The following is a 26,292-nucleotide window of genomic DNA, read 5'->3' on the forward strand; positions in this document are numbered from 1 at the left end:
AATGCTGGAAGTGATGCTACGGCTTAAGTGGTAGAGTGCTAGACTTGAGCAAAAGAAGCTCAGGGACAGTGCCCAGGCCCAGGACTGAGGGGTGGGAGGGGAGTCAGACTTTTCTGCCTGGGCTGGCTCTGAACCACAATTCTCAGATCTAAGCCTCTTGAATACAGGCATGAGCCACCAGCAGTTCTAAATAAAAGCTTTATTCTGAGAAAGTATTCATAAACCTCACTAGACTGCCAAAAGATTCAAATTAAAAGAGGCTTAAAAAACCAGTTCCAAACGTTTTTAAGTTACTTGCTCAGGTACTCTGCAAACCGCGCTCTGAAGCAGGGACTAGTATCGCTTTTGCAGATCTGGAACTTGAGTCAAGGCCCAGCTCAGAGATTTGAGGCCAGAGGCCAGTTGGAGAGATGGGTACTGACCGGGCTTGAGCTCAGGGTGCTGTCCCTCAGCCTTTTCCAAACTCTACCACTTGAGCCACAGGTCCATTAATGGCTTTTTTTCCCTCCCTGATGGATTGGAGATAAGCTTCTCAAGGGCTGTCCTGCCCAGGCTAGCTTCGGACCACGGTCCTCAGCTCTCAGCCGCCTGAGTAGCTAGGATTACAGGTGTCTGGAAATCTCAGCCCAGATCTGAGGTTACCAGGGTCACAGTGCTCTGGGGCCGCCCCACCTGACCCAGCCGTCCCGATGCCCGCGGGGCGGGGCCGGAGGCTGTGCAGTGCCTCACCTGGGCGGCCACGTGGGCCCAGGTATGCGCGGCCCCGCCCCGCCCCGCCCCGCCCGCCCGGCCCGCCCAACCCGGGCTTCGGGAGCGGAAATTCCTGCGCGGGCGGGCCGGGCGGACCGCGGCGGGCGGAGCCGGGCATGGAGCCGGTGGAGACCTGGACCCCCGGGAAGGTGGCGGCTTGGCTGAGAGGTGGGTGGGGCTGGGGCCGAGGGGGGCTGGAGGGGGTCCCGGGGGTGTCCCCCGGCCGGAGGACCTGCCGAGTCTGTTAGTCAACAAGTATTCATAGAGCGTCTGTCGTGTTCCAAGTTGAGTGCTGGGCCGAGGGGCAGATCCGAAAACGCCGGACGACCCAGGGACTCCGAGAGGGGGGCTCCCATCGCCCCTGCACCCCATGAGACCGCCAGGGTGGAAGGGGGGAGAGACGGGCTGGTGAAAACCCACGCAGGCCCCTCCCACCCAAGCCCTCGGTATCCCCGAAGTCCTCCCAGGTCCCCCCTCCAACCCGCTGGGTGGTTGTGAAGCCCATTTTTCAAACGCAGAAACTGAGGCGCCCAACCAGGAAGTGATTTGTACAGTCTTGGAACAGGACCCGGGCTGGTGTCATTTTTCTCTTCCCCAGCCTGAGGCTCCCAAGTGACAAGCCCCGGCCAGGCCAGGCTGAAGGCCCGGACACCTCCACAGCCCCCTGGGGAACTCCCCTTGGGAGGAGGACATGCTCCCCAGACTCAGTGGATAGGACAGACTCAGAGAAGTGAGGGCCTTGTGTGGGTGCAGACCCTGGTATGGAGGAGAGTCAGGACGTGCTGATCCACCACTTGTCAACTTGGAGCAGAGCTTCTTCCTTTCTTTTCCTTTCCTTTCCTTTCCCTTCCTTCCTTCCTTCCTTCCTTCCTTCCTTCCTTCCTTCCTTCCTTCCTTCCTTCCTTCCTTCCTCCCTCCCTCCCTCTCTCCCTCCCCCCTGTCTTCTTTTTTGGCTGGTCCAGGGGCTTGAACTCAGAGCCTTGTGCTCTCCTTTGGCATTTTTTTTTTTTTTGGGGGGGGGGGTCCGGTCATGGGCCTGAACTCTGGGTGCCACTTCCAGCTTTTTTTTTTTTTTTTCCTGCTTATGTGGTGCTGAGGAATCGAACCCAGGGCCTCATGTATGCAAGGCAAGTGCTTTACCACTGAGCCACCTTCCCAGCCCCTTTGGCATTTTCACTCAAGGCTGGCACTGTACCACTTGAGCTACACGTCCACTTCCAGCTTTGTTTTTTTTTTTTTTTTTTTTATAATTAATTGGAGATAAGTCTCATGGATTTTTCTGCTCTGCTAGCTTTGAACCATAATCCCTAGATCTCAGCCCCTTGAGTAGCAAGGATTACAGGCATAAGCTACCAGCACTTGGTTTAACTTTTCTTTCTCAGTGGACAAAATGTTGTCAAGGTCTGCTGGAAGCAGGAGAGGCAGCCCCAATACATTCAGCGTAGTAAGGAACTGCTCAGGGACCATGGTCAGTGACCAACAGGTTCATGAATTCCCTGTCTAGTGCTCTTAATGTCAAACAGAGAATGAGGAAGAGATATAGCTAGATCACACATGCATTCCCCCGTGATGGCGCCAGGTTTGGGATTAGGGAGATTCCTTCAAACAGTGAGCAAGATACTAAACAAATATAAAGCCAAGAGATTCCCTGATTTGGGCAGTCTGCTTTGTGCCAGGTAAAGGCTGAAGTTAGTAGATGAATGATTATTTAGGGTTCGGTCTTTGAAAAGCCTGTGATAAAATGGGAAAGATGGATGTTCAAGTGCCAGGATGTATGGAGAGATCCCCAGTTCAACCTGGGGAGTAATGAAAGGTATCCTGGATGCATTTAGGTGATAAAGGGTGTAAAGGATCTGGAAGGGCAACCCAGACAGCAGGAGTAGCACATGAGGGGACCCTGAGGCAGAATGATTGGGGAACTTCCAGGAGTAGGTACTGTGGATCTGCAGTGCCTAGGTCCTGAGTTCAAGTCCCAGGACCAGCACAAAACAAAACAAAACAAAAACTGCTGGAAGTATTCATTTGTCATTCTAGCACTGGAGAGGCTGAGGCAGGAGGAACAATAGTTCAAGATTAGCTTGGGCAACATAGCAAGTTCAAGGTCAGCCCGAGCTATAAAGTGACACTTCATCTCAAACAAACTGCTGGACCTTTGTCCTGAGGGTCTGCTACATTAGTTGTGGTGTGGTATGAGGCCTGTACTTGGGGCGGGAGGGGGGGGGGGCGGGGGGGGGGGCGCGGGAGGGCGGGAAGGCGGTGAGTTACTAGGATTTGAAGTCAAAGACTCACATTTGCTAGTTAGGCTCTCTACTACTGAGCCATGACTCTGGCCCCTATTTTGTACTAGCTGTTTTTTTCAGGGAGGGTCTGCCTTCCAGGACACATTCCTGATCCACAATCTACCTATTTTAGGCTTACCATTCTAGCTGGGATGACAAGTGCATGCCACTACACCCAGCTTCTTTTTTTTTGGGGGGGGGGGGTCCAGTCGTGCGGCTTGAACTCTGGGCCTGGGCGCTGTCCCTCAGCTCTTCAGCTCAAGGCTAGCCCTCTACCACTTAAGCCACAGCGCCACTTCCGGCTTTTTTCTTATGTGGTGCTGAGGAATCGAACCCAGGGCCTCGAGCATGCAAGGCAAGTGCTCTACCACTGAGCCACCTTCCCAGCCCAGACCCAGCTTCTTTTCATTGGGATAAAGCTTTATGAACTTTTCTGTCTGGTCTGATTTGAAACTGTAGTGTTACCAATCTCAATTTCCCACATAGCTTAAGATGACAAGCATGTGCCAGTGCACCCAGCTATGGATTGTGAAGGGGTCTCAGCCTCTCAGATAGCTAGGATTACAGGCATAAGCCAAAGGATACCTGGCTGAAATTTCTAACAGGTTTCCCAATGAGGCTGCTGTTACTGGTCTGTTCTCTCTCTCTTTTTAAAGACAGGGTCTCATTATGTAGCCCAGGATAGACTCAGACTTGAAATCCTCCTGCCTCAGCCTCCCAAGTACTGGGACCAAGTGTCTGACATCCATGTCAAGTTCCCTCTCCTCTCCCTCCATCCCTCCTCATCTCTCTCTCCCAATGCCAGTACTAGAGTTTGAATTCAGAGTTTTTTCACTCAAGGCTGGTACTCTACCACTTGAGCCATACCTCCACTTCTAGCTTTTTGCTGGTTAATTGGAGATAAGAGTCTGTGAGACTCAGCCTGGCTGGCTGGCTTTGAACCTAGATCTTCAGATCTCAGCCGGAGTAGGTAGGATTACAGGCATGAGCCACCAGTACCCAGGTTGGAAACCATTCTCTGAAGCTGCCCTATATCATCCTTAACTCAGTAGATACAGCTACAGCACACAACCTGAGGCTGGGGTGGTCACTAGGGGAGAAAACAGGCCTTGTGGGAGTGAAGAACTAATGGTCTGGGTATCTGTTTCTGCAGTGCTGACCTCTGCTCTCCCTCCAGGCCTTGATGATTCCCTGCAGGATTATCCATTTGAAGACTGGGAGCTACCTGGCAAGCACCTGCTCCAACTTTGCCCCCGCAGCCTAGAGGCTCTGACCGTGTGGCCCCTGGGCCATCAGGAGCTCATTCTACATGGGGTAGAACAGCTGCAGGCCCTGGTAAGTAGGCTCTGGCTACATTGGCTGCAGCAGCCACCAATCTGGAGGTTGCCCATGCTGGCTGGCGACTTCTAGGTGATGACCTACCCTTTTCTGGTGCAGAGCTCTGGGCTACAGACAGACAACCTGCAGAGCCTGACGGAGAGGCTGTTGAAGGGGACCCAGGCTTTGCAGAGCTTAGTCCAAGGCCACCTGGGGAATTGTGCAGAGACCCCTACCAATGTCCTCAGTGCAGCTGTGGAACTAGTATGTGAGGCTCGTGCCCTCCTCTTCTGGCTCAACAGGTACTAGGGTTGGGGTGACTGGGGAGGGGACCCTTCATATCCTTGGCTTCCTCCAAGGATAGATGAAAAAAAAACAGAGCTGGGCTCTTGATCAGATAAAGCAGAGTGGGTCAAAAAGTCAGTCAGAGCCAATAGGCTCCTTGGGTTCCTGTCTCCACCCTGTAAGCTTAAAGGTTTTATCAACAGCCAGTAAATGGAGCTTCCACTTCCTTCACTGCTTTCTGCTTGTCTGTTGGTCTCTCGTGGAACATCACTTCCCCAAGGAAGCTTTCCCTGTTAATCCACCCTCTTAGTTTCTTCAGGAGACTTGTTACATTTCAAGTTAAATCATAACTGACAGCTATCTAATGTTCACGTGACAAATAAGTCTTGGGCTAGGGCTAAGCTCTTTAAGGCATCAGTCATCTCTATTCCAAAACAAAACCTATGGGCAGACTTGGCCCCCAGCCTCAGATGAGAAATAAGCTCCCACAGAGTCTTTTTTCCTGCCAGGTACCTCTTCTCCCACTTAAATGACTTCTCCGCCTGCCAGGAGATCGGGTTGTTGTGTGGGGAACTGAGCCAGGTCTTGCAAGAGGTAGGAACAAATGGTTCAGGCTTGGCCTATGCCCGGGAGCTTTTTATAACCCGTGAATCAGACCAGGATTCTATGTGAGGGCTGGGGCAAGAGGGTGAGCTTGCTCAGGAAAGGACGCCCTTCCTCTGGGTATGGGGTCTTGAAATGGAAGCTCTAGAAGTTTGATGCTTGGAAGGAGTGGCAAGGGAGACTATGCGTGGCAACTTTTGTGGGCCTGGTATTTAGAGGTGAGGATACCTTGGGGTTGAAACTCTAAGGTCCCGTAGTTCTAGGCAGGGGACCAGTATAGGGGAAGCTGAGAGGGGTGGCAGGGTCATGCCCTCAGGAGACGGCAGCACCCCACTCCCTCACTCAGGGAGGCCCCTGTTCTCTTTCTGTTTCCAGGACTGTTCAGAGGCTGAGAAGGAGAGTAAAGTCCTGAGGATTGTGAGTCTTTGGGGGCGATACGGGGGTGAAGATGGGGTAAAGGTCATCCAGATAACCTGTTTCCCTCCCCCAGTGCAGCCACGTGGCCGGGATTTGTCACAACATCCTGAGCTGCAGCCCCAAGGAGCTGCTGGAGCAGAGGGCTGTGCTAGAGCAGGTGCACCTGGACGACCCTTCCGTGAGTCTGGACCCTTCTCCCTCCTAACCCCTTGGCAGCCTTGTCTGAGTCCTGAAATATGATCTAGGAAGCCCAATATCCCGTGCTGCTAGCTGGAAGCCTACTTTATACAGATGTTTAAACAGGATCCTAGAGGACCCACCTGGCATCTCACCACTGTTTAGTACTTTCCCCAGTCCCAAAGGAACTACACCTGCATGTGGCCCTGGGTGGCATACTTTACCCCTGTGACCCAGACATGAAAGGGCCTCAGGGGCAGGTTAGGAGAGACAGGAGAAGATGTAAGCTTTCCTGCTTTTAATCTTGGCCAGATGGGAAAATCAGAGCCCCCAGACTTATCCCTGTTCCTCTCCTTTCAGGGAATCTGTAAGCCCAGAAATTATCAACCTAGTTTCCTTCAGGTCCTGTCAGAAGTATCAGCAGAGAAATGCAGCAAGCCCAAATCAGAAAGCAAGATGGGGTAGTACCAATTTAAGGCCAGATCTGCCTACCTTAGAGTCCTGGTGCCTTGCAGAGATTATACACACTGGCTTTGCTGCCCATCCCCCCAATCTGTCACTCAATGTAGCCTTTCCCTCCATAGGGCCTAGAAATCCACACCACCAGCAACTGCTTGCACTTTGTGTCCCGAGTTGGCACCCAGGTGAGAGCCCCACATTCTAAAGCTGTCAACTGCCAGCCAAGCTGGCTTTCAGGCCCTGGAAGAGCTCACTGTCTAGGCCCCATTCCCCACACCAGGTCTCTTCTGACTCCCGTCTGCAGATCCTGCTTGGAGATGAGGTTGTGCAGATCAACGAGCAGGTGGTGGTGAGTGAGGGGGACCAGGAGGTGGTGGAGGGTGGGTGGTATGGAGTGGATCCTGCGATGGGAGGAGGGCAGCCATGGTGCTGCTCTTTGGGAAGATCAGGGTTGTAGATGCTACCTTCCACAAGATAAGCCAGCTCAGAGGACAGGTCAGGCCCTATGTAGATAAGAGCCCCCATATTCTTCTCAACCACCCTGCCCCCAGGCCCTCTCATCTGCCTGCACAGAGCTTGGGTGAAAGCTTGTGAGGATCCCTGGAGGAAAAGCTCTGAGTACCAGAGCAAGAGTTGCTGAGCTGCTTCAGAGCCTTCTGCCCAGCTTGATACCAGCCTAGGGACTCTGCCCTACCCTTGCCCTTGTCTCCTAGGTGGGCTGGACCCACAAGAACATGGTGAAGGAGCTGCTGAGGGAACCAGCTGGGGTCAGCTTAGTGCTGAAGAAGATTCCAGTGCCAGAGACCCCTCCACAGGTACCTGCTCCTCACCCCACCCCACCTGCTTTCATACCCTTGTCATCAATTGCATCACTCTACTTCTGGTTATTCTCCAGACACCCCTGGACTGCCCACATCTGAGAAGCCAATCATTGGCCCTGGCTCCATTGTCTCCCAGGTAATAGGCTCCACCTTAGGTGTTTCTTTTTTTTTATTTTATTGTGAAAATACCGTACAGAGGGGTTACGATTACACGGGCAAGATAATGAGTACATTTCTTACCAAGCATTGTTGCCTCCTCCTTTGTTTCCCCTTCCCATCCCTTCCCATCTCCTCCTGCTCCCCCCCCATCTTCCCCTACCCCCAAGGTGTTTCTTGATTAGGATGACCAGGGCCTCATCTCATCTCCCCTTGCTCCCCCAGAGTCTCATCTGAAGACGTCTTTGCCTTCAACCTGACTTCAGACCCAAGTTCTGGGAGCAACCCTGCGTGGACAGGTAGTTTCAATGCCACGTCAGGTGGCAGAGGCCCTGGGCAAAGGTATCCAAGTGTCTGCCTCTGACCTTAGGTGCATCAACCACCAGGCCTGAGACTGGGCTCATGGACCTCCTTCTCTCTCCCTGACAGACTCCACCTCCCTTGACCCCCAGCCCCTTTCTAGTCCCCCAGCATCTCCGGTCACACTCCCAGCAGGAATAGCAGAGCCTCCACGGGCCTCACAGCACTCTGACAAGGCAAGGTCAGGGGCTCAGTTCAGGGGTGTGGGCTCTGAACCTAGACCTTTTCTAACCCTTTTGTGGTCCTTTCAGAGTCCTGTCTTTGATCGGAAGAAATCAAAAGGTATGAGTGCTCCTGGTGGGGTGAGGACCCCCATATGAGATGCTCTAAGAAATCTAGTGCTGGAGCCAGGCGTCAGTGGCTCACGCCTGTAATCCTAGCTACTCAGGAGGCAGAGATCCGAGGATTGAGATTCAAAGCCAGTCCAGGCAGGAAAGTCCATGAGACTCATCTCCAATTAACCACCAGAAAACCAGAAGTGGCACTGTGGCTCAAGTAGTAGAGTGCCAGCCTTGAGCTGAAAAGCTAAGGAACAGTGCCCAGGCCCAGAGTTCAAGCTCCATGACTGACCAAAAAAAGAAAAGAAATCTGGGCAGGACTACCCCACCCACTTCCCACACAGCCTCTTTGGAGATATGTGTTCAAGGATCCCATGTCCAGGTTCCCAGCCCAGGCCTCTTGCCAGTTCTGACTGAGCAAATGGCTCACCTGCCAATCTTTGGTTTCATCTCTAAAACAGTCACCCCAGTTCTGAGGTCACACCTGTGGGACATTCTGAGTCCAAAGTGTAGGGTCAGACAGCAAATTTGGGGGATCAAGACACCGTGACCACCTCTCACCAAGTGTCCTATGCTGTGCTATAGGTGTGGCGACAAGGCTGAGCCGCAGGCGGGTGTCATGCCGGGAGCTGGGCCTGCCCGACTGCAATGGCTGGCTCCTGCTGCGCAAGGTGCCCAGTGGCTTCATGGGCCCCCGCTGGCGGCGCTGCTGGTTTGTACTCAAGGGACACATGCTGTACTGGTACCGCCAGCCTCAGGTGAGATGGCCTTGTTCACTCACACAGGTAACCAGTGACTCAGCTCAGGGCCATGATTTTTGTTTTGGTTTTTTCTTCTAGTCCCAGTGCGTGAACTCAGGGCCTGGGTACTGTCTCTTAGCTTTCTTGCTTGAGGATGTTACTCTACCACTTGAGCCACAGCTCTACTTCTGGCTGCTGCTGCTGCTGCTGCTCCTTCTTCTTCTCCTTCTGGTGGTTAATTAGAGATAAGAGTCTCATGGAGGGGGCTGGGAAAGTGGCTCAGTGGTAGAGTGCTTGCCTTGCATGCCTGAAGCCCTGGGTTCGATTCCTCAGCACCACATAAGCAAAAAGAAAAAAGCCGGAAGTGGCGCTGTGGCTCAAGTGGTAGAGCGCTAGCCTTGAGCTGAAGGGCTGAGGGACAGCGCCCAGGCCCAGAGTTCAGGCCCCACAACTGGACCCAAAAAAAAAAGTCTAATGAATTGTTCAGAGTCACCCAGCTCAGAGGTGACACTTGTAACATTTTGAGCCTAAGACTGCTCAATCCTCAGAACTCAGCCTCCTGAGTAGCTAAGATTACAAGTGTGATCCAAGAACACTCTGCTCTTAGGGCCTCAATTCATATCTTTATTCTACCATTCTACTACCTACTCCTGTCATCACTGGTGGGCCCCAGACTTTCCTTGGCTCTAATCCCCATTGGTGAAGTGGGGGTAGTGCTTCAGAGACAAATGAGCTCACATGTGTAGAAAAGAAGTTTGAAGCCGGGTGCTGGTGGCTCACGCCTGTAATCCTAGCTACTCAGGAGGCTGAGATCTGAGGATAGCGGTTCAAAGCCAGCCCGGGCAGGAGAGACCGTGAGACTCCTATCTCCAATAAACCACCAGAAAACCGGAAGTGGCGCTGTGGCTCAAGAAGTAGACCGTTCGCCTTGAGCTGAAGAACTGAGGGACAGCGCCCAGGCCCAGAGTTCAAGCCCCACGGCTGACCAAAAAAAAAAAAAAAAAAAAGAAGTTTGAAGTGGCTAGAAGTGTGACTTAGTGTTCTCAGCGTGCACATACTACAATTAGAATCCCAGCACTGGTGAGGGAGGGAGGAGGAAGAGAAAGAGGTATTGTTTGGAGAAGATGTAGAGAAAATCACTTTTATTCTGCCCATCTCTCCTTCTTCTTCTGATATTCATACTTAGTGATGACTTACCCAGTCATTTATTAGACAAACATTCAGGTGCCTGCTGAGCCCAGCTCCAGTCTAGACACTGGATGAAGAAGGAATTGGACAACTCTTAACCCTCTACAACTTAGAGGCTGGTGTGGGAAAGAGGGATCAATACATGTTTAGGGACAATGTGGGGAACAAGTGCTAAGAGGAAGGAAAAACCCAAAAGATTTGGATGGGAGCCTAGCAGAAGTATCTGACCCAGTCGGAACAGTAGCGAAGATTCTCTGAGAAAGCAATACCTGGTGGTTAATCAGATGAAAAGGAATGCTGGGTAGGGCATCTGCCTAGCAAACACTATGCCATGAGTTCAAGCCCCAATACTGCCAAAACAAGTTAAAAAAAAAAAAAGATGAAAGAAAGAGGAAGATGTTTACAAAGCTCAGTGGTATAAAGCAGCTTCATGATTCTGCAGAGGAACTTAGAAACAGACTCCTCTTGGCTGTTTCTTTGGATGTCTTGGTGGCTCAGAGGTACCCGTTGGCCCCACATCCTGCCCTGAAACTTGTGATTCAGCCCAAAAAAAAAATCCTCTCCTTTCTATTGCCCTCTGGAGCCCAAAGTAACTAAGGAGCAGTTGATGGGTCTGAGGGCTTGGGGCTTCAAATGACCTACATGCTGTGATTCCCCCAGGACGAAAAGGCTGAGGGCCTCATCAATGTCTCCAACTACAGTCTGGAAAGTGGCCATGATCAGAAGAAGAAATAGTTAAGTCCTGGGGTGTGTGGGATTGGGGCATGGTGAGAGAAATGGGGCAGTATGGGGTAGTTGCACGGCAGGTGGTTGGATTCCTGATCCAGAGTCTCTGAGTTCTGGATAGGCCACCCAGAACGAGGCTTGAGTGGTGGTTCTTGTCTTCTTGGCAGTGTGTTCCAGCTCACCCATGACGTGTACAAACCCTTTGTCTTTGCTGCTGATACACTGTCTGATCTGAGCATGTGAGTACCACCTCTCTGCTCTAGCAAATCGCAAACTTCTGTGGCTGACCAACATGCTTACTTCTCAAAGTCTCCGTTCTATCATCTATAAAATGGGTCAAAAATTCCCTAGATGGTGAAAATCCCCTAATGCAAGTAGGGCCTCAGTGATGGAAACTCCCTGAGAGCTGGTTGTTCCTCCACAGGTGGGTGCGCAATCTCATCACTTGCATTTCCAAGTACCAGTCTCCAGGGCCGGTACCCTCAGCCAGAGAGGAAGGTTGGTACCTCGCAGGAGAGGGAGAAGGAGTTGGGATCTCACTTGAACCTCTCCCTTTCCTGAGATGGGAACTGGAACATTGTTGCTCTAACCTACTCCTTGGTCTCCCCAAGCCCCATGGGTTCCCCAACTGATCCTCCCCACCCACCTAGATTGCTACAGTGAGACCGAAGCAGAAGACCCTGATGATGAGGCCGGGTCTCGCTCAGCCTCAGTGAGTAGGGGTCTGTTTGGGGGTGGAAGGTTGGGGCAGACAGCAGGAGATGGGGCTCGGGCTATTGCCCTCCTCATCTTCTGTCCTGATTCAGCCTAGCCCAGCTCAGACTTGGAGTCCACTCCGTGGAGACACATCACCTGTGACCTCCCCAACCCAGCACAGCCCAAGGACATCCGTTGGGCCTCCAGAAGGTACTAAGCTGGGACCTGGGCTCTGGGCTGGTGGCTGGGATGGACACATATTTATTCTCTCCTTATTGCCCCAGATGGCAGCGAAGAACTGGAAGGAATGGTAAGGGGACTGAGGCAGGGTGGTGTGTCCCTCCTGGGCCAGCCACAACCCCTGACCTATGAGCAGTGGCGAAGCTCTTTCATGCGGCGTAATCGAGACCCCCACCTCAATGAGAGAGTGCATCGTGTTCGGGCGCTACAGAGCACACTCAAGGTCAGCTAGGGGCACTGGGAAGGACAAGGGACAGGGGCTCTGGGCTTCTGGTATCTGCCTCTGGCTCCCAGTTTCCCTGGGCTTGGGACTCTGGGGTTTGGGTCCTGGTTCTCTGACTTCAGGACTCAATTCTGGGTTCCATATTCCAGTCTGGGCTCAGCTGTGGACTGGGCCAAGTTCCAGGTTCTGAGTTGGGATTTGAAATCTCACGCTGGCTCATGGGAGGCTGCTAGCCCAGTGCTGGATTCTAAGTACAAGACTCCAGATTCTGCTCTGGGCTCTTGTCTCTCTCTTTGTGATCATGGCTTCTCATTTCCTGCTCCCTTGACAGGCAAAGCTGCAGGAGCTTCAGGCCCTGGAGGAAGTGCTGGGTGACCCTGAGCTCACTGGAGAGAAGTTCCGTCGTTGGAAAGAACAGAACCAGGAGTTGTACTCAGAGAGCCTGGGAGCCAGGGGAGTGGTGCAGGCTGAGGGCAGCTCCCTGGCCCTGACCTCTGACTCTATTGAGCAGTCCCCCCAATCCCTAACCTCAGACTCTGAGGCTCCCTCCCATTTCTGTGCCGTTGATCCCAGGGAGCAACCTCCAGCCTCTTGACCTCTCACTCTAGCCAGTACCATATCACTACCTGTCTACAATGACATTGTTTCTGGGCTCTGTTCAAGGATAGAAACAGTACAAGTCTATTCTGTCTGGCCTCTGCCTGGATTTCCACTGTTTCTCCCCACCATGTGCCCTGGAGCAAGGCAAGGGGAACTTTGTTTTACCCCCTTGGTAAGGACGAAATTCTTCTGTCCAACCTGTCTCTCAGCAATGCTGGTTTCCCCTAATTAAATCTGGACAGGTATTTATTCTATGTGAGATACTCTCTACTGAATAAAATCCCTGTATCTAAAATGAATCTATCTGTGCTCTTACTTTAGTTTTTTTTTTTTTTTTTTGGGGGGGGGTCCAGTTGTGGGGCCTGAACACTGGCCCTCAGCTCTTCAGCTCAAGGCTAGTACTCTACCACTTGAGCCACAGTGCCACTTCCGGCTTTTTTCTTTTTGTTTATGTGGTGCTGAGGAATCGAACCCAGGACCTCATGCATGCAAGGCAAGCGCTCTACCACTGAGCCATCTTCCCAGCCCCTGTGCTCTTACTTTAGAATTGGAAATCTACCCCCCAGAGAGTTTTGGTGAATGTCCTATGCTGTGGGTGGGTAACAAGCTCCCTGTGTGGTTCATTGGCCTGTGCTGTGCACCTAAAGTGCTAGCCTACCAGCATAAGCTCCTACTCATGGTCTTCTCACCCCAGCAGTATTGCCCATCCCATCTCTAGTGGGGACAGTGAGATACCTCCACTTAGTAGATTGGACATATACCTGACATGGAAAGGCAGGATGGGTGGCCTCAGAGCCCAGTGATAGGACAGGTAGCTGGAGGGGAGTGGTACCCTGGGGGGAGAGTCCTGGCACAAAACATCTGTGTGTGTGTATGTGTGCGCCTGGGAGCTATCCATTAGCTTTTTCATTCAAGACTGGCAGTCTATCACACCTCCACTTCTGGCTTCTCTGCTGGCTAATTGGAGATAAGTCTCACAAACATTCCTAGATCTAGAGCTGGGACACGGCCTAACTCTGTCCAGCAGGGACAAGAAACCAGTTCTATTCCCATCAGCCTCTGCCTTCTGACCCCATCCCAGCAGCCCTCAGGCAGTGGAAGGGGTTCCTCTGGGGCTGGAATTCTTGAGTGGAATGTGGAAGGCTCGGGGGTCACAGCCACCTCTATGATCTCACCACGAGGGGGAGTGAGACTTCCGGCTGCAAAATTTCATTGAAGAAGAGGAGAGGACAAGTAACAGAGCAACAATGGCAGAAAACCAAAAGGCCTGGTGGCAGCAATGGACTGACACCACCAACGTCAAAAATTTGAGCAGCTTGGTAGGGGCCCCTTGCCTGGCTCCATCCCTAAGGTGGCATCCCAGGGTGGGCAGGGGCAGTGGCTGCACTGAGAACCCCCTCCTCTCTCCTGCAGAGGAACACATATGACCCCTTCACCCACCACGATGAGCAAGTGCTCATCAACCGCCTGGACATCACAAGTCGGAAGGTAGGAAGGCGGGGACAGTAGGAAGTAGGTACAGGCCCGTCCTGCAACGGTGCCCCTGGGCACATGTGCCTTCTGCCTTACACGTGCCTCCTTCTAGAGGAACTTCCCTAGCAGTAACCCCAAAGTGACTCCCCCACTTAACAGTTTAGCAACTGCCTGGCAGTGCCCCCATAGAAAACCCTATATTAATGACAGTACTTGCCGGGCGCTGGTGGCTCACGCCTGTAATCCTAGCTACTCAGGAGGCTGAGATCTGAGGATAGCGGTTCAAAGCCAGCCCGGGCAGGAGAGACCGTGAGACTCCTATCTCCAATAAACCACCAGAAAACCGGAAGTGGCGCTGTAGCTCAAGTGGTAGAGCGCTCACCTTGAGCTGAAGAGCTGAGGGACAGCGCCCAGGCCCAGAGTTCAAGCCCCACGACCGACAAAAAAAAAAAAAAAATGATAGTATTCACTAGCCAAACTCCCCTCAAAAGACTCTCTTGCCATGATCTGTTTTAGTGACTACATAAATAGCAACTTGGATGCTTTGCATTTCATGATCTCAAATGAGTCCCTTTTAGGCTCCCCCTAAACACAGAGAACCTTCCAGGTAGAGGCTGCCTGCACAAGGTCTCCACCCTCTCCTAGGATGCCTGGGACAAGGAGGAGTTCATCACTCAAATGTACGTCAAACACTTGTTGCGACATCCGACCTTCCAGACGATTCTGGCCCTGCTGCTGGTGACCAACGCCATCACCATTGCTCTCCGGACCAGCTCCTACCATGGCCAGGTGGGACCCCAGTTTGCCCTTTGTCCCCATTGGCTTGAATGGTGACCCAAGGCCACAGGTTCCTCATCTATCTTGAACTAGATGCTATATATCTTGAACTGTGTCTATTGGCCAGGGATCTGAAGGTCAAGGAAGACTTCACAGGGGAGAAGGCTCAGGAGCCTTGAGGATTGTATTGGATTTATAAAAGCACAGGAGAGAATGGTGTATACAGGGAAATGGTGTGTACAGGGAAATGGCTAACCTTTTGGGTAATGGTGTCCAATTTTAACAACCACTAAGAGAAAATCACCTGAGCTACGTGCTGATTGTAATCAGTGTAAAGTTCCCAGGTAAGAATACAATAGATCCAGTTATGGCCCCAGGAAGTCTCAATCATACTTTCACAAGTGCCTGAGTGTTGGAACCTAATATGGAGGACAGAGAAGCCTTCCTGGAGGAGGTGACATTTAAGCTGAGAGTAAAGAATGAGAGGAGTAGGGCTGGGAAGTTGGCTTAGTGGTAGAGCGCTTGCCTTGCATGCCCGAGGCCCTGGGTTCGATTCCTCAGCACCACATAAGCAAACAGAAAAAAGCCAGAAGTGGCACTGTGGCTCAAGTGGTAGAGCGCTAGCCTTGAGCTGAAGAGCTGAGGGACAGCGCTCAGGCCCAGAGTTCAGGCCCCACGACCGGACCCCCAAAAAAAAGAATGAGAGGTGTTGTAGGCCAAGCAAAGATAGATGGGGAAGGGGCTGGGAAGGTGGCTCAGTGGTAGAGCGCTTGCCTTGCATGCATGAGGTCCTGGGTTTGATTCCTCAGCACCACATAAGCAAAAAAGAAAAAAGCCGGAAGTGGCGCTGTGGCTCAAGTGATAGAGCGCTAGCCTTGAGCTAAAGAGCTGAGGGACAGCGCCCAGGCCCAGAGTTCAGGCCCCATGACCGGGCCAAAAAAAAAAAGAAAGAAAAAGAATCTCATGGACTTTCCTGTCTGGCCTGGCTTTGAACCTCGAGCCTTAGCTCTCAGCCTCCTGAGTAGCTAGGATTATAAGCATGAGCCACCAGTGCCCAGCTTAATGCCTTAATTTCTTACAAGGAGTATCTATACATAAATGATGCCATTCAAATTCCATATGTCCAGAGTAGTGATGGCAGATGAACTTACAGAGATGATGAGAGGCCAGATCACACACAGTCTTCCTGTTATGTCAAGAAGGCTGGCCAGTATTCTATATATCAGTAGAAGTCCAGGGCAATGTTTAAATCAAAGAGAAGTGACAGACGTGTTTTAGAAAACTTGTAAGACTACACAGTGTGGAAGGAAGAGGATCAAGAAGAGGGAAGCCGGGTACCAGTGGCTCACGCCTATAATCCTAGCTACTCAGGAGGCTGAGATCTGAGCATCGAGGTGCAAAGCCAGCCCGGGCAGGAAAAGTCCGTGAGACTCTTATCTCCAATAAAAAAAAACAAAGCAAAAAAAAAAACACTAGAAAACCAGAAGTGGTGCTGTGGCTCAAGTGGTAGCGCACTCACCTTGAGCTGAAGAGCACAGGGACAGCGCCTAAGCCCAGAGTTCAAGCCCCACGACCGAACAAAAAAATAAAAAAAATAAAAAAAAAGAAGAAGAGGAAGAAAGCCGGGCGCTGGTGGCTCACGCCTGTAATCCTAACTACTCGAGAGGCTGAGATCTGAGGATCTCGGTTCAAAGCCAGCCCGGGCAGGAAAGTCTGTGAAACTCTTATCTCCAATAAACCACCAGAAAACCGGAAATGGCGCTGTAGCTCAAGTGGTAGAGCTCTAGCCTTGAGCTGAAGAGCTGAGTGACAGCGCCCAGGCCTAGAGTTCAATCCCCACAACTGACAAAAACAAAAGGGGGGGGGGGGAATGGATGGGGCAGGAGCCTATCACAGATGTCCAGGTAGATGATGGGATTTAGGTCAGGACTATGGCAAATGAGTGAGAAGAGATCAGATGCAACTCTCTAGGTACCACATCCACGTTGGATGATGTGAGCATGTCCTTCCTGATAGATTACATCAACAGCTAACAGTGAGCACTTACTATGTGCTACCTTGGGTTAACACAAGTTGTCACCTCATGCGTGCAGGCAAAAGGAGGGCAGGAAATTAAGTTTCTGGATTGAGCAAGTGATGGGTATCCCATCACACCAAGAAAGCAACTCTGGGGAAGATGTGAAAGTCGGTTTGAACTGTGTAGCATCTGACGCATCACATGATGTCCTCATGGAGATGTTTCAAAGAGGAGCTGGCGGCCAGATCTGAAAGGCAGCGAGGGCACTTGGGTGGAGATGGACAGCTGAGAGCTGTCAGAGTCATCAGGGTGGGTGGCTAGACTTAAGGAGTGGGTGAGATGGCCTACAGAGTGTGCTTGAAAACAGGAGAGGGGCAAGACAGGCAGCCATGGGAACAGAGGCAAAGGTGGAAGAGACTGAGGAGGAGTGGCCATTGGCCAATGGTGGAGGCAGGAACTTGCAGTTTGCAGAGTCAGGGCACAGGAGGGCACAGCATAAGCCAGTCATGAAATCAACTCAGAGCCAGGCACCAGTGGCTCACGCCTGTAATCCTACTATCCAGGAGGCTGAGATCTGAGGACTGTGGTTCAGAGCTAGCCTGGGCAGGAAAGTCCATGAGACTCTCTTCTCCAGTTAACCACCAAAATGCCAAAAGTGGCGCTGGGGCTCAAGTGGTAGAGCACTAGCCTTGAATGAAAATGCTGAGAAATAGTGCCTAGGTTCTGAATTCAAGTATAGGCACACACACAAAAAGATAATTTCAGACTATAGAGGCCAGAGTTTTGGCAGATGACCAAATATAGCAAGAGGGAATAAGAAAAAGAGAAGGAGAGACAAAGGGAGAATGGGCTAGGAGAAAGAAGGAAGAACAAGGAAGGATTATTTTGTAAGCTGTATATCTTACTATGGGTCCCAAACAAAACTGTTAAAATCCTGGTGGAGGTTTTGTGTCCAAGAAGCTCAGAATGTCATATTGATTGTGAACTTCATTCTGTAGGGCATAGAAGCATGGAAGACTTCTAAGGGCAACAGAAGAATAATGTAGAATCTCTTATCATTAATACTGGGTAGGGCCTGTTACCTGCATTGGCCAGCAGGTGGAGCCACAGGGATAAGAAGGGGAAAGAAACAGGCAGTCCTTAAACACTTCTGAATTGGAATCCGGCAAGAAGCCCATAAGCTTTAAAGTTAACCCTCCAGCCCCCCCACACGTGTGGCAGTGAATCTCCAGGAACTGAGTCAACCATGGGCCATAAAAAAAAGTATGGAGCCAGGTGCTAGTGGCTCATGCCTATAATTCTAGCTACTCAGAAGGTTGAGATCTGAGGATCATAGTTTGAAGCAAACCTCAGACAGGGAAGTCCTTGAGACTCTTATCTCTAATTAAATCACCAAATGGGCTGGGAAGGTAGCTCAGTGGTAGAGTGCTTGCCTTTCATGCATAAGGTCCTGGGTTCGATTCCTTAGCACTACATAAGCAAAAAGAAAAAAAAGTTGGAAGTGGTGCTGTGGCTCAAGTGGTAGAGTGCTAGCCTTGAGCTGAGGGACAGCGCCCAGGCCCAGAGTTCAGGCCCCACAACTGGAACCCCCCCCCCTCAAAAAAAAAAATCACCAGAAAACAGGAAGTGGTATTGTAGCTCAAAGCACTAGAGTGCTAGCCTTGAGCTAAAAAGCTCAGGGACAGCACCCAGGCCCCAAGTTTAAAAAAAAAGGAAGTAAGGGACTGGGAAGTTGGCTCAGTGGTCAGGTCCCACAACTGGACCCAAAAAAAAAAAAAAAAAAAAGAAGTAAGAAGGCAAGATGACTTGGTATTTCATGGTAGAGTCGGGACTGTGGGCTGTTGGGGTATAGAAGGAAGCTGAAGGAATAAGATCAGGTTTGGGTAGATATGAGTTGGGTTTTTTTTTGTTGTTGTTATAGCTTGCTGGTCCTGGGACTTGAACTCAAGGCTTGACACTGTCCCTGAGTTTTTTTGTTTGTTTGTTTTTTGTCATTGTGGGGCTTGAACTCTGGGCCTGGGCGCTGTCATTGTGCTCTTCAACTCAAGGCAAGCACTCTACCACGTAAGCCACAGCACTGCTTCTGGTTTTCTAGTGGTTATTTGGAGATCAAAGTCTCACAGATTTTTTTTGCCAGGCTGGCTTTGAACCATGATCCTAGACCTCAGCCTCCTGAGTAGTTAGGATTACAGGCAGGAGTCACTGGCTCCCAGCCAGGACTGCTCTTAGCATAATACCTGGCATGGACACAGAAATTGCCTCCTAAAGGGCATGACAGAGGAGGAGGGGCAGCAGGAATACAGACTCTCCTTCCTCCATAACTGTCCTCCCCCAGGACCTGCTCACTAATGCCTCTGCCCCTCTCTTATTCTCTGTCTCCCTGTAGAAACACTATGAGTTATTCTCTACCATAGATGACATTGTGCTAACCATCCTTATCTGTGAGGTTCTCCTAGGCTGGCTCAATGGCTTCTGGATTTTCTGGAAGGTGAGATCTTGGGACTCCCTACTATTGCCCTTCTCCTCCCTGGGAGCTGCACCCCATGTAGTCCCTGGTCTGAAACTCGAGGGGGTTTGTGTGTGAGGGGGCGGTGTGTGTGTGTGTGTGTGTGTGTGTGTGTGTGTGTGTGTGTGTGTGTAAGAGAGATGCTGAGATGTCCCAGAACAACAGATCTTGTACTGGAAGTTGCCTCCCTGGGTTCCTTTCTTTTTTTTTTTTTTTTTTTGTCAGTCATGGGGCTTGAATTCTGGGCCTGAACACAGTCTTTCAGCTCTTCAGCTCAAGGCTAGTGCTCTACCACTTGACCCACTGTTCCACTTAGGGTTTTCTGAGTGGCTTATTAGAGATAAGAGTCTCACGGACTTTCCTGCCCTGGCTGGCTTTGAACTTCCATCCTCAGATCTCAGCCTCCTGAGTAGCTAGGATTACAGGCATAAGCCTCCATTACCCTGCTTAGTTCCTATTCTTGATCCAGCTCTGTAGTCAGGCAAACGTTGACTTTTATACCTGGGATTGAGGGTATGTATAGAAGTCTAGAACAAGAGTTAGAAAAGTTTTTCTGTGACTTACCAGATAAAAATATACTTTCCCCCCTCAGTCCTGGGGCTTGAAATCAGGACTTGGGCACTGTCCCTGAGCTTCTTTTGTTCAAGGCTACTACTTGAGCCACAGCACCCCTTCTGGCTTTTTCTGTTTATGTGGTACTGAGGAATTGAACCCAGGGCTTCATTCATTCTATGCAAGCACTCTACCACTCAGCTATATTCCCAACCCGACTTTGAATTTACATGTGTCAGAAAGTATTCTAGGCAGGTGTCAGTGGCTTACATCTGTAATCCTAACTACTCAGGAAGCTAGTATCTGAGCATTGAAGTTCAAACCCAGCTCTAGCAGGAAAAGTCTGTGAGACACCACCAAAAAACCAGAGTAGAGGTATGGCTCAAGTGGTAGAGCACTAGCTTTGAGTGAAAATATCTCAGGGACAGCGCGCGGGCCCTGATTTTAAGCCCCAGGACCAGCACAAACAAGTATTTGATTTTCCCTCTTCATTTGCTTTACTCTCATATCCATGGGGATGTCTTCTTCAGGAGGTCTCTTCCAATCTCTAGGCTAGGTTCCCAGCCGCTCTGGTCTTTCTCATGTATGCATATAAAATATTTTGTCTCAGGCCGGGAATGTGGCTTAGTGTAGAGTGCTTGCCTAGCATGCATGAAATCCTAGGTTCCATTCCTTAGTGCCACAGAAATAGAAAAGGCCAGAAATGGTGCTGTGGTCCAAGTGGTGGACTGCTACCCTTGAACAAAAGAAGCTCAGGGACAGTGCTCAGGTCCTGAGTTCAGGACCCAGGATTGGCCAAAAAAAATTTTTTTTGGTCTTTCCACATCCTTCAAATTAATCTGTGAGCCCTACAGGACAAAAACCTTTTATTCTCAGGAAATGGTTCCTGGTATGGCATACTGCAGGAGCTTAATATTTGTTCAATACAATAATCAATTTATAGACAAGTGGATTTTCATTTCCTCTCCTTTTTTCTTTTATGTTCCAGGACTGGAGTTGTTTTTTTTTTGTCGTTGTTGTTGGCCGTAGGGCTTGAACTTGGTGCCTAGGTGCTATCCCTGAGTTCTTTTTGCTCAAGGTTAGCACTCTAACACTTTGAGCCACAACTCCACTTCCTGTTTTCTGGTGGTTCACTGGAGATAAGAGTATCACTGCCAGGCATTGGTGGCTCACTCCTGTGATCCTTGCTACTCAGGAGGCTGAGATCTGAGAATCACAGTTCAAAGCCAGCCTGGGCAGGAAAGTCCATGAGATTCTTATCTCCAATTAACCACCAGAAAACCAGAAGTGGTGTTGTGGCTCAAGTGGTAGAGTGCTCATCTTGAGCTGAAGAGCTGAGGGACAACGCCCAGACCCAGAGTTCAAGCCCCACAACCAACAAAAAAGAAAAGAAAAAAGAGTATCACAGACTTTCCTACCCTGGTTGGCTTCAGATCATAATCCTTTAGATCTCAGCTTCCTGAGTAGCTAGGATTACTGGTGTGAGCCACCAGTGCCTGGCCTACTTCCACCTTTTTTCTGGTTAACTGAAGATGAGAATCTCACACATTTTTCTGACTGGGCTGGTTTCAAACCTCAATCTTGCCAGGTGTCAGTGGCTCATGCCTGTCATCCTAGCTACTAGGTAGGAGGCTGAGATCTGAGGATCGGGGTTCAAAACCAGCCTGGGCAGAAAAGTTTGTGAGACTCTTATGTCTAATTAACCACAGAAAACCAGAAATGGCACGGTGGCTCAAGTGGTAGAGTGCTTGCCTTGAGCTGAAGATCTCATGACCAACCAAAAAAAAAAAACCCATCCTCAATCCTCAGATCTCAGCTGAGTAGATAGGATTATAGATGTAAGCCACTAGCATCCAGTTTGAAGCAGTATTGCTTGATGTGTTTATTTGGTATTCATCCATTTTATTAACTGTTGTGTCACACAAAGGCAGGAGCATCCAGATGTTGTCTAGTTACCTAATTTGTAGGACAAGGACAGTTCACTAGCCAAAGCGGGCCTCAGCCTAGGGACCAAAGGGTACATGTGAAGGGAGGCTTTTCACTATAAGTTCCTGAGTTTGCACTTGGCTGTTGGCAGATGTGCAGGACAGTACGTGGACATGTCCTGTACATGTTTGGGGGCAGAAGAGGATGCTATTGAGCCCCCCATCCTCGGGGTGTGAGGATGGAAACTAGGGCAGTCATCAAGGGCTAAATATGACAGATCCTTCTGGGGCTGACTCACTTTTAGGACGGTTGGAATATCCTCAATTTCGTTATTGTCTTTGTCTTGCTCCTGGGGTTCTTCATTAATGAACTCAATAACATTGCTGTCACCTACACGCTCAGGTGAGCTGGGAGCTCTGGAGAAAAGAGGGAACATTTCTGGATCTCAGGAATGAGAGGGGGAGGTGGTTATTAGCTGGGCATCAGTTCTGCCTCTGTGGGCAGTTAGGGGGTGGGCAATGAGGAGGGAGGGCAGGTCTGGGAAGAGCCAAAGGGTATCCTTGAGAGGCTTTGCCACAGGGCGCTTCGGCTGGTACACGTGTGCATGGCGGTGGAGCCCCTGGCCCGGATCATCCGTGTCATCATACAGTCGGTGCCTGACATGGCCAATATCATGGCCCTCATCCTTTTCTTCATGCTGGTCAGTGCCCTCCTTCACCCTAGCCCTTCCCCTTCCCTGAAACGGTATCTGGGTCAATGGGGAGAGATGGGAAACCTAGAAAAGAGGCTCATGGTTATGGGCAGCACCAACTTGCAGGTCATTTGCATATTCCGTTCATGTCCAAGGCCCCTGGATGATGTTAGGGTGGGACTTTGGTCTCTTTGGCAGGTGTTCTCTGTGTTTGGAGTCACACTCTTTGGCGCATTCGTGCCCAAGCATTTCCAGAACATGGGGGTTGCCCTGTACACCCTCTTCATCTGCATAACACAGGATGGCTGGCTGGACATCTACAGGGACTTCCAGTGAGTGCCAATGGAACTCCCAGGCCTCATTCTCACCTTGGCAAGGACTGGGCTGGAACTGCTGTATGGCAGGAAAATGGGGGAAAAGGGCTTACAAGGAGTTTGGGGCTCCAGGGCTGGCCTAGCAGGAAGATGGTACCCAAAACTTTGTAGTGAGGAAAACAGCTGGATGCTAGTGGCTCATACCTGTCATCCTAGCTGCCCAGGAAGCTGAGATCTGAGGGTTGTAGTTTGAAGCTAGCCCAGACATAAAAATTTGTGAGACTCTTATCTTTAAAGACCCAGCAAATACGTTATTAACTATGTTGAAGATTGTTGTGAGAATCAGTAGAGAAAATATATATATGAATCTCCCAGTATAGAGGCTGGTACAGAGCGCTTCCATTTATAATATATATATACAAAGAGAGTGTTGGTAATCGATGACATCTGATACTGCTGATGTCCAAACCACTCCCCAGGGCTGCTCTGAGTGTTGGCCCGCTATCTAGCAGCACAGCAGGTCAGCAGCACATTAGTAAGTAGCAGGTGCTATGACCCTCCCCCCCAGGAGTCAGTAATTAGATCTGCACAATAGTTGCAAAATAGGCAGAAGTCCCTGTAGACCTGGGGATAATGACCTCATTTCATAGAAGAGGAAACAGAGGCTCACAAAGGTTGGAAAGCTGTTGTGGTCCCTGTGTGCCATCTCTAGGATGCAGAGGAGAGAGTATGCAATGGAGATAGGGGCTGCCATCTACTTTGCCATCTTCATCACTGTCGGTGCCTTCGTCGGTATCAACCTGTTTGTCGTTGTGGTGACTACCAATCTGGAACAAATGATGAAGACAGGAGAGCAGAACAAAGAGCGTCAAATAATCTTTAGCGAGGTGTGTGGGATGGGGAGGGCACGCGGGAGGGGAGGGGCTATGTACATGGGTGCCAACGTGTACGTATGTATCTGTGTGTGTGTGTGTGTGTGTGTGTGTGTGTGTGTGTGTGCATATGCACATGTGTTCTTGCACAAAAGAAAATCAAATCCAAGACCAGGAGCCCCATGCCTGGACTTGGGGTGTGGATTTCCTAGATGTGACCACTGTGTGGGTCTTAGAGCATTTCACCAATGCAGTCTCTAGTTTCTTCTATACAATAGGAATAATCATGGTATTTAGCTGCTAGGGCTCCACTGAAGATTATGTAAACACCGACATGTGCTTGGCACATAGTAAACACACAATAAACGTTAGCTACAGAGTAGTCACTCAGCAGAGCTTCAGTATGATTGGAAAAGGAGGTGAGGCCATGACTTGAGAAGAAGCGAGGCTTTCCAAGTGTACTGGGTAGGAATGATCAGGGATGAAATGAGAGGGAAGGGGGTGAGAATTTCCAAAGAAGTGGAGGATGGGTTGGTGCACTTCACCTCAAACAAGGTAGGCAAGCTAATACTGATTGGAGCTGAGGGTTCCTAGTCTGGCTCAATGGGGGAAAGCAAGTGCTAGAGAGAAGGGTGGAGTCGGGGGGAGGATGGAAGAGAGGAGAGAAAGGAAAGGACAGGAGGGGAGAGAACCATGCATGCTCTCTCTGCCCTTCCCCCAGAATGTGGAAGAAGATGAGAACTGGGATGACGAATTGCCACTTGTGCACTGTGCAGTGGCCCAGATGGAGAAACCTGCCCCCCAGGAACCACTTGTAGGGGGCGCCCTGCCAAGCCTCACAGAAAACACATGTGACAACTTTTGCTTGGTGCTTGAAGCAATACAGGAGAACTTGAAGCAGTACAAACAGATCCGAGATGAGCTCAACAGGTAGGGAAGGAGGTACTGGGGGTACCCCCCAAGTCCCATGAGTCAAGGCTGGGTCTGGTCTCACGCCTTTATCATTTCCTAATGTGGATCCTGGAGCCCAGAGAGGCTAAGTGATTCACCCAGGGTCCCCCAGCCTGTTGGTGGGTGTGAGGGAAAAGGAGGGTCCTGGTGTGTGGTAGGGAATGTCCAAGGAGGAGTACAGGCCACACCGGGGAAGAGGTAGAAGAGCTGTCCCCCTCCCCTGAATGCACTTTCCTCTCTGCCCCACCAGAATCGTGGAGGAAGTACGCTCCATCCGCTACAACAAGGAGCAGGAAGAGGAGTTGTTACGCAGACACATGTCTACAAGTCTGTCATCACTGAGTGGGTCCTCAGTGGACACACGAGGCTTAGCTACCCAGCAAGACTTGTTCTCAGCACTGCTTGACAGGGAAAAGGTGTGGCTTCCCTATCCTACCCAATCAGCACTTGCCCTGCTGTCCAGCCCAGCCACCGGTGTATTTGTCAAAGTGCCTTTCTCTATTCCAAGACCTGTCCATTCCCTCAACTACCACCCACTGCAGCTGTCACCACCCATATTGGGTCAAATCCCACCCTACCCTTCTCTGAAAGGCACCTACCCTGTTCTATCAGGTTCTGCCCCTGAAGCCAGTTTGTTTCCCAGCTCTTCTTAGTATGGCTTCAGCCAGCTCAGCTCCTCTGAGCAAATGAACCATGGATGGCCATCTGGGTTCATTAAGAGCAGTATCCTAAGCCAGGTGCCAGTGGCTCATGCCTACAATCCTAACTACTGAGATCTGAGGATTGTGGTTCAAAGCCATCCTAGGCATGAAAGTCCATGAGACTCTTTTTTTTTCTTTTTTTTTGGGGGGGGGAGGGGGTCCAGTCATGGGGCCTCAACTCTGGGCCTGGTGCTGTCCCTCAGCTCTTCAGCTCAAGGCTAGCACTCTACCACTTGAACCATAGCTCCACTTCCGGCTTTTTTCTTTTTTTTGCTTATTTGGTGCTGAGGAATTGAACCCAGGGCCTCATGCATGCAAAGCAAGCGCTCTACCACTGAGCCACCTTCCCAGCCCCATGTCCATGAGACTCTATCTCCAGTAAATCACCAGAAAACTGGAAGTGGCACTTTGGCTCAAGTGGTGTAGGGCTTGCCTTGAACTGAAGAACACAGGGACAGCGCCCAGGCCCAGAGTTCAAGCCCCATGACCAACAACAACAACAAAAAGAGTAGTGTCAGAGAGAGGGGGGGGGGGAGAGAGAGAGAGAGAAACATGCGCTTCTAGATAGAAAAAAGGTGTTTCTTTGCCTTCTACCAATTGGACTGGGTTAGAACGACCATGATTCTGGTAAATGCTTGGCTCCCCAGCTCACAGGCTCTATAGGTAAACATATTGAAGAACTTCCCTGGAAAGTTTGGATTGGCCAGCTGTTAAAGCTCAAGAAAGGAGGAAGGAAGAATCTGACATACCAAGGCAGGATAAATTATGAAAAACCCTCTTAATTGCAGGTTTATGAATCGACCACAAATACAATGCTTAGCAAACACAAGTTCAACCACTGAGGAGGCGGGATAGAAACCAAGGGGCCTGCACACATACAGCCAGCTGCTGCATCTTCCTGCATCCCTAGCATGGCTGGGCACAATCTGGCCAATGCCCATTCTCTCCCTCATACCTGGGCAGTGGCCAGGGACTGTGATAATGGCAGCATCTGCAGGGCTTGTGCCTGTGAGCCTCAGGTCCAGAGGAACCAAGACGGAGAAGGAAGCTGGATGAGAATGAGAGCCCTGTTGGCAAGGATGAGCACAGAAGAGGGCTACTGGCCAAGGTAGCCAGGCTTTGGCCTAAAGAAGGGCATCCTTGACCACCTGCTCCAGTCTAGAGCTGGGTGAAGCCTGAGTAGGTCCAGGCACTGAG

The 26,292-nt window shown here is 50.6% G+C and overlaps 2 protein-coding genes across 4 annotated transcripts; both read left to right on the top strand.

The window, feature by feature from the left end:
• Nucleotides 1–831: 831 nt before the first annotated feature.
• On the top strand, nucleotides 832–12,614 carry Cnksr1 (connector enhancer of kinase suppressor of Ras 1). 3 transcript variants are annotated; one of them, XM_042688579.1, is made up of 21 exons: nucleotides 832–918; nucleotides 4,207–4,364; nucleotides 4,467–4,648; nucleotides 5,141–5,225; nucleotides 5,610–5,651; nucleotides 5,725–5,829; nucleotides 6,413–6,472; nucleotides 6,568–6,636; nucleotides 7,001–7,102; nucleotides 7,183–7,244; nucleotides 7,490–7,563; nucleotides 7,694–7,800; nucleotides 7,876–7,906; nucleotides 8,488–8,660; nucleotides 10,491–10,564; nucleotides 10,724–10,795; nucleotides 10,981–11,054; nucleotides 11,207–11,268; nucleotides 11,363–11,462; nucleotides 11,537–11,715; nucleotides 12,047–12,614. In XM_042688579.1, exons 1-21 carry the CDS (start codon nucleotides 867–869, stop codon nucleotides 12,308–12,310), a joined length of 2,127 nt encoding a protein of 708 aa, XP_042544513.1. In that variant the 5' UTR covers nucleotides 832–866; the 3' UTR covers nucleotides 12,311–12,614. The 3 variants fall into 3 exon arrangements, with proteins under 3 accessions (XP_042544513.1, XP_042544514.1, XP_042544515.1); XM_042688580.1 differs by having other exon boundaries at nucleotides 6,592–6,636; XM_042688581.1 differs by lacking the exon at nucleotides 832–918 and adding an exon at nucleotides 1,474–1,493.
• Nucleotides 12,615–13,562: 948 nt separating this feature from the next.
• Nucleotides 13,563–25,937, top strand: Catsper4 (cation channel sperm associated 4). Its single transcript, XM_042688753.1, has 11 exons — nucleotides 13,563–13,634; nucleotides 13,729–13,803; nucleotides 14,434–14,577; nucleotides 18,969–19,070; nucleotides 21,871–21,968; nucleotides 22,146–22,266; nucleotides 22,456–22,589; nucleotides 23,284–23,458; nucleotides 24,165–24,373; nucleotides 24,645–24,810; nucleotides 25,884–25,937. The coding sequence occupies exons 1-11, from the start codon at nucleotides 13,563–13,565 to the stop codon at nucleotides 25,935–25,937; spliced, it is 1,350 nt and encodes a 449-aa protein (XP_042544687.1).
• The last annotated feature ends 355 nt before the right edge of the window (nucleotides 25,938–26,292 follow it).

The sequence above is a fragment of the Dipodomys spectabilis genome, unplaced genomic scaffold (assembly GCF_019054845.1).
Source record: "Dipodomys spectabilis isolate Male_0828 unplaced genomic scaffold, ASM1905484v1 ptg000118l, whole genome shotgun sequence".
NCBI classification, from domain to species: Eukaryota; Metazoa; Chordata; class Mammalia; order Rodentia; family Heteromyidae; genus Dipodomys; species Dipodomys spectabilis.